General features: G+C 50.7%; 1 protein-coding gene across 1 annotated transcript in view; it reads right to left on the bottom strand.

The window, feature by feature from the left end:
* Nucleotides 1–1,751: 1,751 nt before the first annotated feature.
* LOC112110981 (fer-1-like protein 4) overlaps nt 1,752–13,985 on the bottom strand; it is a 98,862-nt gene continuing 86,628 nt past the window's right edge. Inside the window, exons 38-43 of the mRNA XM_029912610.1 lie at nt 10,968–11,053; nt 10,070–10,168; nt 9,059–9,300; nt 6,204–6,487; nt 4,312–4,412; nt 1,752–2,033 (exon numbers count right to left, since the gene is read on the bottom strand). Coding sequence (XP_029768470.1) covers nt 1,853–2,033; nt 4,312–4,412; nt 6,204–6,487; nt 9,059–9,300; nt 10,070–10,168; nt 10,968–11,053 — 993 coding nt within the window. The 3' untranslated portion in view covers nt 1,752–1,852. The remainder of the gene's footprint in view (nt 2,034–4,311; nt 4,413–6,203; nt 6,488–9,058; nt 9,301–10,069; nt 10,169–10,967; nt 11,054–13,985) is intronic.

The following is a 13,985-nucleotide window of genomic DNA, read 5'->3' as shown; positions in this document are numbered from 1 at the left end:
CTGTCAACCCCCCGGGGTGGGGGTCTCAGGCTGTCAGCCCCTGTGGCAGCGAGGCTCAACTTTCAGCCCCCTGGTGGCAGGGCTTGGTGTTTCAGCGCCAGCCCCAGGGCAGGGGGACTCGGGCTGTTAGCCCCACCCTGCCTTGGGCTTCAGCCCCCCCGCCCCCCTCCGACCATACCCTGATTTTGTACTTTTTTAGCGTGACTATTCAATGAATTTTGCTTAATTTTACCATGACAAAATTGTATCCCTACTGACTTGTATCAGTAAAATCAAAACCCAGAGCGCAAAGAATGCAGCAGAGGTGGAAGCTGCTCTGAGGATATTTCTCAACAGTTGATTTACCTCAGTCTGGTGCCACTTTGCACTGCTCATATAAATAGCATCCATATAAATATCTACAAATCTGGTGCAAAACACAACACAGGAGTGACTGTTAATCCCCCCGCTCAGTTAGTGTGAGAGAGAAGGAAGCCCTGGGATCGAGTCTGAACCAGACAAACAAGTAGCCCTCACACTCTCCAGGTATATCTACACTACAGATGCGCCAGAGGCACAGCTGCACTGCGTCCCTGCAGTGTAGACACTTATTACAGCAACGCAAGGGGGGGTTGTTAGTTAACCTGCCCCGTCGTGCGGCGGCAGCAGGGTCAATGGGGAGGGATGAATTCTTGTATCTACAGTGGGGGTTAGGGAACCCAAATAGGGCCCAGGGTGGGACATTTTCATGGCCCTGAGCAATGTAACTAGGCTGAGCTAAGTTTGGGTACAGACCAGGCCTCTGAAAGCCAGCTGGGAAACCCTAGCAAATGCCGAGTGGAGAGAAGCACCAGGTAATGGGTCAGATCCTTTGGGGTTTTCTATTCCAGTGGGAGTAAAGGTCTAACACAAGGATTAAAGAGAGCTTCAAGTCCAGCCTGACTATGTGGGAAGACGTGTGTTTAACAGCAGTGTGAAGGATGGGCTGGGGGGGTGGGGGTGGGAGACATGCCTGGCTGGGAATGCCCAGCTCACAAGTGGCCTCAGACTTTGCCTGTCCCTCACCCCTACCCAGGTCGTGGTGAGGGTCACAACCAGTTTGGCTCCTTCATTCTTTTCCGCTCCTCACTTTGCTGGCCTGCTGCAGCTCCTCTCTAGTTTCTCTACTTGTCACTCTGCTGGTCCCAGCTCTGCCACTGAGGCCTGGTCTACACTTGACCGCCAGGCTGACACGGCTACATCAGTCAGAGCTGTGACAAAACACCCCCTGACTGACCCAGCTCTAATCTAACCCCCGGTGTCAGCACAGCTGTCGGTCCTATCCGCTGTGACAGGTTGTGTCTGTACAGCCATAGCACTGTAGTCTCCATAGTGCAGACGTGCCCCGACTCTCTGACCTGTGCAAAGGGGACAGCCACCTTGTAAAGTGCACTACGTTCTCCGGGTGAAAAGCCTCCACGTCATTACGCTGAAGCCATGCAGCGAAAGCAGCACCGCTACTCCCACGGCTCTCAGAGAGGCTCCTCTGCTTAGCTCAAGGGAGAGACGTACAGAGCTGATGTTCGTTGCAAATCTCCCCCCAGCCAACCCCAGCTGGGACAGATTCCTCCCAACTAACGAAAACCAAACAATTTACCCAAATCATTATCGCTCTGCTCCACAGTGCTACGATCACAGTGTATCAAGTTCTAAGCGTGAAATACAACTACCCAGAAAGGGCAGCTTCTCCACTCCTCTTCCTCCTGATGCAGCATTTACAAAGAGTCCCAGCACCTTCAGTCACCGGCAAACTGTCCTTAAAAACTTTGGTATAAAGTGTCAATTTCTGGAGCCACAGCCATGGTCCTCTGGGGAGCCCCGTCTCTGACTGCACTTATCCATTGATGATCTTCTGGCTGATGTACCCAGGCATTGTGTAGAGTAAAAGGACCAGGAAGATGGTCACCACAGCAATAATGACCAAAGCAATGATGTACTTCTTGTACCGCTTCCAGATAAAAAAGATGAAGGTTTTCATGGGATTCACAAACCAGTTGAAGGATGTTTTTGGACGGCTAGAACAGAGAAAGGAAAAGGCTGTTGAGCTCAGACAAAGCAAAGCAAAGCTCCACCCAGTCGAATTCAGTGCCCTGGAAATATACAACATACTGTAGCTGCTGCTACTCATGGGCTGCGGATAACCAGGTACCAGATCAGTGGAGATCAGCCTGAATCCCTGAGCCCTGAGGGAGGGACTTTTCACCCCCCCACACACACACACACTTTTCATCTTCTGAGGCATGCAGAGCACACACCTGCAGGCCATGGGAAACATCCGGCAGGGCCTGCAGAGCGCTGGAGGATGACTGCACTGGCAGCTAACTAAGGCCTAGGCTGTTCTCCATTTTTGCACCAATGTAACTAGCTCACTAAAACCAATGTAGTTACATCAGTGCACCCTCCTAGTGCAGGCACAACTACAGTGATACACAAGCCCTGTTGCTTGTTTCAGTAAATATTTCAGAACCACTCTGCCCAGGGACTCTACCTGTAGCCTCAGCCAGGATGGCTCTGCCCCAGGGACTCAGCCCACACTCTCAGTGGAGATGGCTTCACCCCAGGGACTCCGTCTACAGCCTGAGCCCCGGAGTCCCCAACAACTCAGTGTCTCTGGATTCTGATCTTGGTTCCATTAAGCCTGAAAGCTCCTCCCTTTTCCCTCAGTGCCTGTGCGCAGGCTGACCCAAGCTGAGAGCAGGCATGGTATCAACCCCCAGCCTACATTCCAATGCCTCTCTGCCTGGCACGTGTACATGGCACAAGTCGGCAGGGCCTGCTGAAATCCATCCTTGAATACTTAAGGAGCTGAGGAGATCTCTGAGCCATTAGCGATTCTCTTCAAAAAGTCATGGAAGACGGGAGAGATTCCAGAGGCCTGGAGGAGGGTAAATATAGTGCCCATCTATAAAAAGGGGAATAAGGACAACCCGGGGAATTACAGACCAGTCAGCTTAACTTCTAAACCCGGAAAGATAATGGAGCAAATAATTAAGGAAGCAATTAGTGAACACCTAGAAGATAAGGTGATAAGTAAAAGCATGGAATTGTCAAGAACAGATCAGATCCAACCAACCTGAAAGCTTTCTTTGACAGGGTAACATGCCTTGTGGCTGGGGGGAAGCGGTAGATGTGGTATATCTTGACTTTAGTAAAGCTTTTGATACTATCTCACACAACCTTCTCATAAACAAACTAGGGAAATACAACCTAGATGGAGCTAGTATAAGGTGGGTGCAAAACTGGTTGGAAAACTGTTCCCAGAAAGTAGTTATCAGTGGGTCACAGTCATGCTGGAAGGGGCATAACGAGTGGGGTCCTGCAGGGATCAGTTCTGGGTCTGGTTCTGTTCAATATCTTCATCAGTGATTTAGATAATGGCATAGAGAGTACACTTATAAAGTCTGCAGACAATACCAAGCTGGGAGGGGTTGCAAGTGCTTCAGAGGATAGGATTAAAATTCAAAGTGATCTGGACAAACTGGAGAAATAGTCTGAAGTAAATAGGATAAAATTCAATAAGGACAAATGCAAAGTACTCCACTTAGGAAGGAACAGTCAATTGTACACACACAAAATGGGAAGTGACTGCCTAGGAAGGAGTACTGCAGAATGGGATCTGGGGGTCATAGTGGCTCACAAGCTAAATATAAATCAACAGTGTAACACTGTTGCAAAAAAAGCAAACATCATTTGGGGATGTATTAGCAGGAGTGTTGTAAGAAAGATACGAGAAGTAATTCTTCCGCTCTACTCCATGCTGATTAGGCCTCAACTGGAGTATTGTGTCCGGTTCTGGGCGCCACATTTCAGGAAAGATGTGAACAAATTGGAGAAAGTCCAGAGGAGAGCAAAAACATGATTAAAGGTCTAGAAAACATGACCTATGAGGGAAGTTTGAAAGAATTGGGTTTGTTTAGTCTGGAGAAGAGAAGACTGAGAGTGGACATGATAACAGTTTTCCTGTACATAAATGGTTGTTACAAGGAGAAGGGAGAAAAATTGTTCTTCTTAACCTCTGAGGACAGGACAAGAAGCAATGGGCTTAAATTGCAGCAAGGGAGGTTTAGGTTGGACATTAGGAAAAACTTCCGAACTGTCAGGGTGGTTAAGCACTGGAATAAATTGCCCAGGGAGGTTGTGGAATCTCCAACATTGGAGATTTTTAAGAGCAGGTTGGACAAACACCTGTCAGGGATGGTAGATAATACTTAGTCCTGCCATGAGTGCAGGGGACTGGACTTGACGACCTCTTGAGGTCCCTTCCAGTTCTGTGATTCTATGATTGATACTCACTTGGGCTTCTCCAGGGGTTCAGGCTCTTTTCGGCCCAGACCAACAGGGCTCTTCTCGGCCTCCTCCACAGTCAGTAGCTGGAACTCAGCTTCCACTTTACCCTGCAGAGAAACACACTTGAGACACACTGGTGTCTTCAGGACGAGCCAGGCTGATACTGTCTCGTCTAGAGTCGCAGGGCCAGGTTTTCGACGGTTGCTCAGTGGGAGTCAGGCACCAAACCTGCTCCGGCACTTTGAAAATCCCACCAGGTGCCTATCTGCGTCTACAGGCACCTAAATACCTTTGAAAATCTGCCCCTCGGGGCCTTTCTGGCCTCTGTGTCCCAGTCCCCTGCACAGAGTGGCCTCAGGAGCCTCTCACAGCTCCCGACACTCACTTCTCGCCAGTGCCATCAGGAGCGAGTCAAGGCAGCATCCAGACACACCCGTGCCCCCAGAGCCCTGGCAGGGTGCCTGCCCATGCAGCCACCTCCTCGAGGCTCATCTCCTAGAGCAGGAGCTGCCCAGCGCAGGGCTCTGCGCACTGTGCCTGTCATGGGGGGTCGGCGTGTCAAGTGGCGCTGCCCCGTTTGACCAGTGCAGGTTGATACCCTCCGTCACAGTGCCGTTCCTGGTGCTTTAGACATATCCTCCTGAGCACGGATGCTACAGGACCGGCGAATGTCCACTCGAGACAAGTGCTCAGCACAATGACTGCCCTCTCCAGAGATCAGGCACAAAAGGCCTCCCTCTTCCACTTGCCCAGTGAGAGAAGCCAGAGGCGTTGTCCCAGCAGCCCACTGGGGGTGAACATGACCTTCCTCCCGGCGCACTGAACCCAGCCTGCATTCCACCGTGGGGCCGAGTCCCACTGGGACACCACTAGGTGCTGCTGCATGGAGCTGTGAGCACGGGCGCATTGCAGCCATGCTTCCTCAGCTGCTGGCACCTGGTTGGTTTGTGCAGCGAGAGGGGAAAACTGGTGCAGGCGTATCAGCAGCACGCCAGGCTACAGCCCCTTCCCCTCCCTCTGCTGAGATCCTGGTCGCACCTCTCCCCACACACCTGCTGATTTTCACATGCCCTGTCCATGGCCCCTCAGAGCCCCAGGACCTCCTGGCCACCCTCTTCCCGACTGGGAAACTCCAATTAGCCATTTCCAAGGTCAGGGGACATTTCAGCTCCTAGCCCCACATTCCCGGCTACCAAATATTCTTGCCCTTGGGGAGAGCGTCCTCACTCAAACCACAGGAGTCCACTCAGGGCCTTGGGGGAAATGCTTGCCAAGTCTAGGATCACATCTCACCGCTATGGCTGATTCAGTAACTGCCAGTGTCAGGCTCTGTCTGAGTCCCAGGGGGACCCTGGAGCAGCCAACCCCATGCCCTCTCCTGTGCTTGTTGACAGGAATCACAGACCAGGCAGGAAAGGGTGAAACATCTGCGAGATCCAGGCAGCTGGAGCTCACTGGGGAACCAGGCCTGACTTCTTGCTAGCCCAGGCAGGAAGCTGGAACCAGCCGGTAGAGGAGGCTGCCCTGTGCCCAGGAACAGGGGACTCAGAGAAGCAGCAGCACTCCCACCAATGACAATGCCTTCACACCAGCCCTCCTCCTCTCATCTGCACGGCAGGGAAAATCTCCCATGGACACTGCTGCCCCCAGCAGACCGCTCAGCTAAGCAAACAAGCTCTGAACAGTGCTGAGCTGGAGGCTGAGAGCACCGAGCTATGACACTCTCTGCCATACCCACAAGTCCTGGGACATGCAGCCCCACGCCCACGACAAAGCTTTTGCAGTTAGCCATGGCCATGCCAGTGCCCAGCTGCAGGCCTCACACTCCACAGAGCTCAGGCAGGCACTGAGCACTGCCTCACAGCACAAGGGCTCTGCCCCTCTCTCCTGCTCCTTACCGTCAGGAGGTACTTGTTCCCACTGGGGTCTGTAAACTCAATGTCTTCCGGCTTAATCGACCTCCTCTTCTTCTTCTTCTTCTTCTTCTTCTCCTTGGCCTCTCGCTCCTCTCGCTCCTCATCTTCCTGGTCTTTCAGTTTGATGAAGGGCCACCAGCCCCTCATCCGCTTGTTCCGGAAGATGGAGAAGCGGGGGGTGGCCTTTTCCTTGGCCATCTTAACGGTGCACTGCTCAGAACTCTTGGCTGCCCGCACCATGTCGTTCAGCTTCAGTTCAATGGACCCTTCAAAGACAGGCAGGAAGTGAGGGCCTCAGGGGTCGATCATTAATGTAAATGCAAGTAACACATTAGGGCCAGCATCAACATGCTGCTTGGCCTGCACCCATCCCAGTCCCCAGAGAATCAGTCACAGGCAGTGACTGTTTGTAGCTCTCAAAGCAAAGGTCCATCAAGAGTGTTATCCTCACTTGAGGGATGGGGAACCTGAGGGTCAGAGGGTGAGGAAGTGACTTGCCTCACATGCTGAGTTGGTGGCACAGCCTGGAACAGAAACCAGATCTCCTGAGTCCCACTCATCCGGCCTAGCCATTTGACCACTCTGTCTCCTATACAGAGTCACACCTGAGCACTGCAATGCCACATTATGCCTCTCATCAGTACCTCTAGGTCTAAATCTACCCTCTTCTCACGCCCTAGTTTGTCCCTCATGTTCAGTACAGAATGATAAAATCTTGACACTGGGGTGGGAGAACACTTTGTTCAGGCTACAGCCAGGATGCCAGCACCATCGCCAGCTCCCTCCGGTTCTATTTCCCTCATTTTGTGTCTGTCACAAATGTAAGCAGCTCATGTCCCAGAAATACCACGATGCTCTGGGTCTAATGTTCTCTTCTTGCCATCAGTAGATGGCACTGCTGAGCAGGTTTGCTTTATATGCCTTTCCATGCCAATGAAGCCTTTTGAATTGATTGGCAATGGGTTCATGAATAAAAGGAGCTTTTCTCGGGGTTAAAGGTGTTACCCAGAGCTGGACGAAATGCAGGATTTCCAGCTCACAGGAAATTTCATTTTTAAAAATTTGTTTTTGTTCCAAATCGTAACAAAGCTAAATTTTTAGAAATTTCCTGAAAACCAGAAATCCTGAATAAACACTGTTTCAGAAACATTGACGCATGCTGCTTCCCACACAAAACCAGCTCCCAGGACTCTGACAGCAGCTGAGTAAAACTGACATTCTTAAAGAGACATGGTGGGGGAGGGAATATCTTTTATTGGACCAGCTTCTGCTGGTGAAAGAGACAAGCTTGTCTCTCCGATATCCTGGGACCAACACGGCTACAGCAACATTGCAAATGCCATTCTTGTCAGTTTCACAGCTGCTGTGAGCAGAACCTCTGCTACCACAGGAATGTCAGGTTCACCCAGCAGCACCAGGGGCTCTAAGGGTCTGCAGTTCTGGGGCATCCTTACCAGGGGGACAAGAAGCCCCGGCTCTAGGCTCCTGACTCTGCAGCAGGAAGCCTGGAAGAGGAAGTTCTCAGCCCTTCCAGGCTCCCGGCTGTGGAACCAAGAGCTGACCAAGGGCTTTCAGGCTCATGGCTCCACGGCAGGAGCCTGGAAGCCCTGGCTTGGCTGTGTGCACCGGAGCCCTAGACGCTGGAAGACTGGGGTTTCCTGAGCATGGGGCAACCTATACGGTGGGGCTGTCTCAGAGCTGTGGCCCCTGGAACCCTGGGCTCCTTTGCAGCCTGGCAAGGTGGCAGGTTTCCCACAGAACACTGAACATGTGGTGAATCTGAGCTGTGTCTATGAAACGCTCCAGGTTCAGTGAATTGGCATTTTCCATCCAAACTGTTTCAGCAGAAAATTTCCATCCATCTGTATTACACCTCTACCCCAATATAATGCTGTCCTTGGGAGCCAAAAAATCTTACCGCGTTATAGGTGAAACCGCGTTATATCGAACTTGCTTTGATCCGCCGGAGCGCGCAGCCCCGCCCCCCCGGAGCGCTGCTTTACCGCGTTATATCCGAATTAGTGTTATATCGGGTCACGTTATATCGGGGTAGAGGTGTATTATGCTTGCAATATAGCACATCCATATGCTTATGTTCCCCTCAGAGGGCCTAGTGTTTAGGGCCGAGGTTCAAAGTTTGGATAACTTAAGCCTAACAGAAGTAGGGAGCATTTTCTGCACAGTCTGAGAATGAAAGGAACATCCTGAAAGGAGAGAAGACTTGTCAGCAGTCTGCCCATGGTATTTCTAAGGCACCTGCCACCACGGCACCTAAGTGCCATCAGCATCACCAGCCACTACCTCTAGGCTGAAAGCTTCCTCCTGCAATCAAAGGCCCTGGTTCAGGCTGACCCTCTGACAACAGTATTTCTAAAGCTGCCTGAGGGCTCCAAGTCCCTGGACGGGGGAGCTCAGAGGCAGCGGGAAGGTGGTTATGCAAGAGCCAGAGAGAAGGTGAAGGTCACTATGCAGAGCAGCAGTGGGGTCAGCTTTGGAAGAAGCTGCTCACTCACCCCCTGTTCCATGGTTAAGGGGAACAGTACTGCACAGTGCAGAGAAGGGTCCGAAGATGAATAACTGGCTTGAATGAGAGAGTTTAATCCCAATGCCAGGAGTCAACTGGAACCTGGTAGGACCCTGGTGTTGTAAGCAGCAGTTCTACCAGTGAGCCAAGAGGGAGCCTGCAAACGTAACAGAGGGCAAGTGAGCTCCCTGCAGCCCCAGCTTATCTCGACTGGGAGCCATTTCCTGCAAAGCTCAGGGTGGGCGGCCTGGGCAAGCGGAGCAGGCAAGGCACAGAGAAACAGCCCCCTTCTCTCAGCAGGAGGATACTGTACCTAGAAAGTCATTCGCTGAAATCCTGTCATAATCCCAGACCTGAAGGACCAGGACAGCTGGCTCCCTGAACTCAGATTCCTCCAGGGAGAAGATGGAGTCCTTCTTCTTATAGGAGATCTCCTTCTCGGTCGGGAGGTAGTCGAAGTGGAACACAAACCTCCAGTTAAAGTTGCCTTCCCCAGTCAGGGAGTTAAAGTGAACGTCCGTTTCTTGTTTCTCATGGTCCAGACCTTTGATCCAGCTGCAGAAGAAGCTCAATTAACATCAATCGTCATGTTAAAGCAGCCCCAAGTCTCAGCGTAACTAAGCTGCAGGGGTGCTGGGACCAAGGGCCCCAGGCTGAGGGGCAGCGCTCAGTCACTGCCCGACAGCGCCTCACAGCAACAAATAATAACAGGCTTAGCCAACGAGGCTCAACTGATTCAAATGGCAGACTGGAGCATGTCAGGGGGGCCAGGTCTATGCTGGGCCACAGCCATTATGAGGGCTCTAAAGGGTCCTCTCTCCAGCCTCTCTTTTTGGGGGGTTCAAACCCCACCATTTAGATGGTCCAGTATCGGATTATGGGGACAGATCAGGCACTTGGTTTTCTAAGTAATAGGAACTGAGCCCACAACTAGTTGCTGATGCAAAAAATGCAGGAGGGAATTGCACGCTTTGGTAAGCTGGTCCAAGGTGTGTAGAATCTGCATCCCATGTTAAGGGGAGACAGGGCCTGGGCAGGCTCAGTCATAGGGATAAGGACTGACGTGTTCTGAAGAACAAGTCTGGGCTGGGTATCAGGGCCACGGCCTTTGTGGGTAGACTAAATGGACAGTGAGCTAGACTCCCCCAGGAGGTGGAGGCCCCATGGCTGGTGAGATACGAGGAGGGGCTGGTGATGTCTGTGGGACTCAGGCAGTAGGGAGCGCTGCACAGTGTCCAGGCAGGGTCACACTGGACAGGCCAACTACTCATTCTCTGGCCCTGCGGCTGTCTCTGCTCATATGATTCCCCATCAACTTGGGCACCTTTTCACGTAGATGTCGCTGGAGGTTTCTCCTGTTATTGGATTAACGTCATCAAGAACCACGTCGTCTGTGTTCCAGATGATGACACGCAGCTCGTAACTACCAGAAGGGAAAGCCAAGGGCAGGTGAGAGAAGCACATTCCAGTTCAGTGTTTGTCAGGGCCAGGCGAAGCTACCCCCCTGGGACAATGGCCTGCACCAGCACCCACTCAGCCCGGCCACCCACCCTAGTGCTGTGCCTGCTGCAACTCAGGCCAAGGGCCCAGGACACCTCGCAGAAGGCCCACTCATGTCACTCTGGCCCAGTTTTGCAGACTCTAGTACAAAGAGGTGTCTGAACCAAAGCACATCTCCAGCGTACTGGAATCTGCCCAGCACGAGTCAGGCAGAAACAGCAGCAAGAACAATAATGGCCCAGCCTTGGGTTTTTGAGGCACCTGCGCTGAGCTGCGTGCTGACAGTGGTACTGCTTCAGCTCAGACGCTGCTATCTGGGGTTTGGTCTCCGCCTGGAGCAGACGTAAACCCAGGGGACACCTCTCCTCCCAGCCATGTCTGTGTGAGGGGCAGGAGCAGCTTTCCCTCCTCTCAGCCACACGGCATGTGGGGACAGTGGGAGTCCCTAGGAGAGCAGGATGAAGTGAGGCCTGCAGCCCCCCTGAACCAGCATAGAGAGGAAGCCATGGAGATGTGCCAGGGGCCCAGAGCTGAAGCAGTACCACTGTCATGGCCTAGCTGTGAGCCTCCAAGGCTGACAGACCAGTTAGTCTGCCCTTCTCACCCAGTCACTGCCTTCGTGGGCACAGACTGCACGGGAGACATGCAGAGCGGGACCCCAGGCTGCGGTTATAAACACTGGGTTTGTAATGGCTCCGTCCCCATCTCCTACAGGCCTGTACCTGATTGGCAGCCGTGGCTTGATATTGACAGGGGGAGGTGCTGGGACATCATTTGGAAACATGTCAATCCACATGTGGAGGGAGCCCTGCAGAAAGGAAAGAGCTGAGCTGCTTCAAAGGATTCACCAAGGCTGAATTCACCAACAGATTTACTCTCCCACTCCCTGACCTCCAGAGAACCCTCTTCCCAAAGCCACTGACCCTTCCTCACACTTCCGGGTCACAGCAACCCTCACAGCAAGCCCCTCAGGATGCAGAGAGCACATGCCATCGCTGGGAAAGGCCTGCAACATTGTAGAAGTCGCTTGTATTTAAAATGTTTCCTTATGGGGGGAGGGAGTATTTTAAGGAATAACGTCTGCTCAGGACGTTGTTACCATGGGGTTCACCAGCATCCTTACAAAATGGTTGAATACAAGTTATTTATTATGTAAAACTGAACTAGAACATTTCTTTTCTATCTCACAATAGCATCACTTCACAGGATGTTTCATACTTGTCTGTGGCAACCTTAATTTGCTCTCTACTAAAACATCTCACCCCCAGGCTCGGCTTCCCATCAGTCTGATATTGATCCTGGACAAGATTATGAAACGGTGGATATGGGACTTGATTCATAAAGAATTAAAGGAGAGTAATATAATCAATGCCAATCACCATGGGTTTAGAGAAAACAGACCCTGTCAAACTAACTTGATATCTTTTTTTTTTATGAGATTACAAGTTTGGTTAATAAATGCAATAGTGGTGGCATAACATACGTAGCCTTCTGTAAGGCACTTGACTTGGTACTGCATGACATTTTGATTAAACTTAATTCTAGTTTAAGGCACACATTAAATGGATTAAAAGCTGGCTAACTGATAGGTCTCAAAATACAATTGTAAATGGGGAATCATCGAGTGGGTGTGTTTCTAGCAGGGTCCCACAGAAATCTGTTCCTGGCCGTATGTTAGTTAACAGTTTTCTCAATGACCTGGAAGAAAACATAAAATCATCACTGATAAAGTTTGCAGATGACACATAAAATTGGGGGAGTGGTAAATAGTGAAGAGGGCAGGTCACTGATACAGAGTGTTCTGGATCGCTTGGCAAACTGGGCACAAGCAAACAATATAATAGAACAATGGGTTAGAAGGGAGTGCAAAGGTCATCTAGTCTAACCCCCTGCCAAGATGCAGGACTTGTGTGTAAACCATCCAAGACAGATGGCTCTCCAGCCTCCTTTTGAAAACCTCCAGTGAAGGAGCTTCCACGACCTCCCTAGGCAGTCTGTTCCCTTGTCCTACTGTTCTTACAGGTAGAAAGTTTTTCCTGAGATTTAATCTAATATGAGTTTTAACAGGGCTAATTGTAAATGTATACATCTGGGAACAAAGAAAGTCGGCCATACTTACAGGATGGGGGACTCTGTCCTGGGAAGCAGTGACACTGAAAATGATTTGGGGATCGTGGTGGACAATCAGCTGAACATGAGCTCCCAGTGTGATTTTGTGACCAAAAGAGCTAATGTGATCCTGGGATATATAAACAGGGGAATCACTAGTAGCAATAGGGAGGTTATTTTACCTCTGTTTTGGCACAGGTGCGAATGCTACTGGAATTGTGTCCAGTTCTGGTGCCCACAATTCAAGAAGGATGTTGATAAATTGGAGAAAGTTCAGAGAAAGCCACAAGAATAATTAAAGGATTCAAGGATTCAATCATCCTGACATCTGCTGGGAGAGCAATACAGCAATGCACAGACAATCCAGGAAGTTTTTGGAGAGTGTTGGGGACAACTTCCTGGTACAAGTGCTGGAGGAATCGACTAGGGGCAGAGCTCTTCTTGACCTGCTGCTTACAAACAGGGAATAACTGGTAGGGGAAGTAGAAGCGGGTGGGAACCTAGGCAGCAATGACCACAAGATGGTCGAGTTCAGGATCCTGACAAAAGGAAGAAAGGAGACTAGCAAAATACTGACCCTGGACTTCAGAAAAGCACACTTATTTAGACTCCCTTAGGGAACTGATGGTCAGGATCCCCTGGGAGGCTAATATGAGGGGGAAAGGAGTCCAGGAGAGCTGGCTGTATTTTAAAGAAGCCTTATTGAGGGTGCAGGAACAAACCATCCCGAAGTGCAGAAAGAATAGCAAATATGGCAGGCGACCAGCTTGGCTTAACAGTGAAATCTTCGGTGAGCTTAAACACAAAAAGGAAGCTTACAAGAAGTGGAAATTTGGACATATGATTAGGGAGGAGTATAAAAATATTGCTAGATCATGCAGGGGTGTAATCAGGAAGGCCAAGGCACAATTGGAGTTGCAACTAGCAAGGGATGTGAAAGGTAACAAGAAGGGTTTCTACAGGTATGTTAGCAACAAGAAGAAGGTCAGGGAAAGTGTGGGACCCTTACTGAATGAAGGAGGCAACCTAGTGACAGATGATGTGGAAAAAGCTGAAGTACTCAATGGTTTTTTTGCCTAGGTCTTCACAGACAAGGTCAGCTCCCAGACTGCTGCACTGGGCAACACAGTATGTGGAGGAGGTGAGCAGCCCTCAGTGGTGAAAGAACAGGTTAAGGACTATTTAGAAAAGCTGGACATGCACAAGTCCATGGGTCCAGATCTAATGCATCCAAGGGTGCTGAGGGAGTTGGCTAATGTGATTGCGGAGCCATTGGCCATTATCTTTGAAAATTCATGGCGATCGGGGGAGGTCCCGGACAATTGGAAAAAGGCAAATATAGTGCCCATATTTAAAAAGGGGAAGAAAGAGAACCTGGGGAACTACAGACCGGTCACCCTCACTATAGTCCCCGGCAAAATCATGGAGCAGGTATTCAAGGAATCCATTTTGAAGTACTTGGAGGAGAGGAAGGTGATAAGGAACAGTCAACATGGATTCACCAAGGGCAAGTCATGCCTGACCAACCTGATTGCCTTCTATGATGATATAACTGGCTCTTTGGATATGGGGAAATCAGTGGCTGTGTCATAACTATGAAGGGAAGGGTAACAGCTCTCTGTGTACAGAGA

Source organism: Terrapene carolina, unplaced genomic scaffold (assembly GCF_002925995.2).
Source record: "Terrapene carolina triunguis isolate 2854851 unplaced genomic scaffold, T_m_triunguis-2.0 Scaffold233, whole genome shotgun sequence".
Taxonomy (NCBI): domain Eukaryota; kingdom Metazoa; phylum Chordata; order Testudines; family Emydidae; genus Terrapene; species Terrapene triunguis.
The sequence above is the reverse complement of the archived record's forward strand: the minus strand, read 5'-3'. Positions and strand labels throughout refer to the sequence as shown.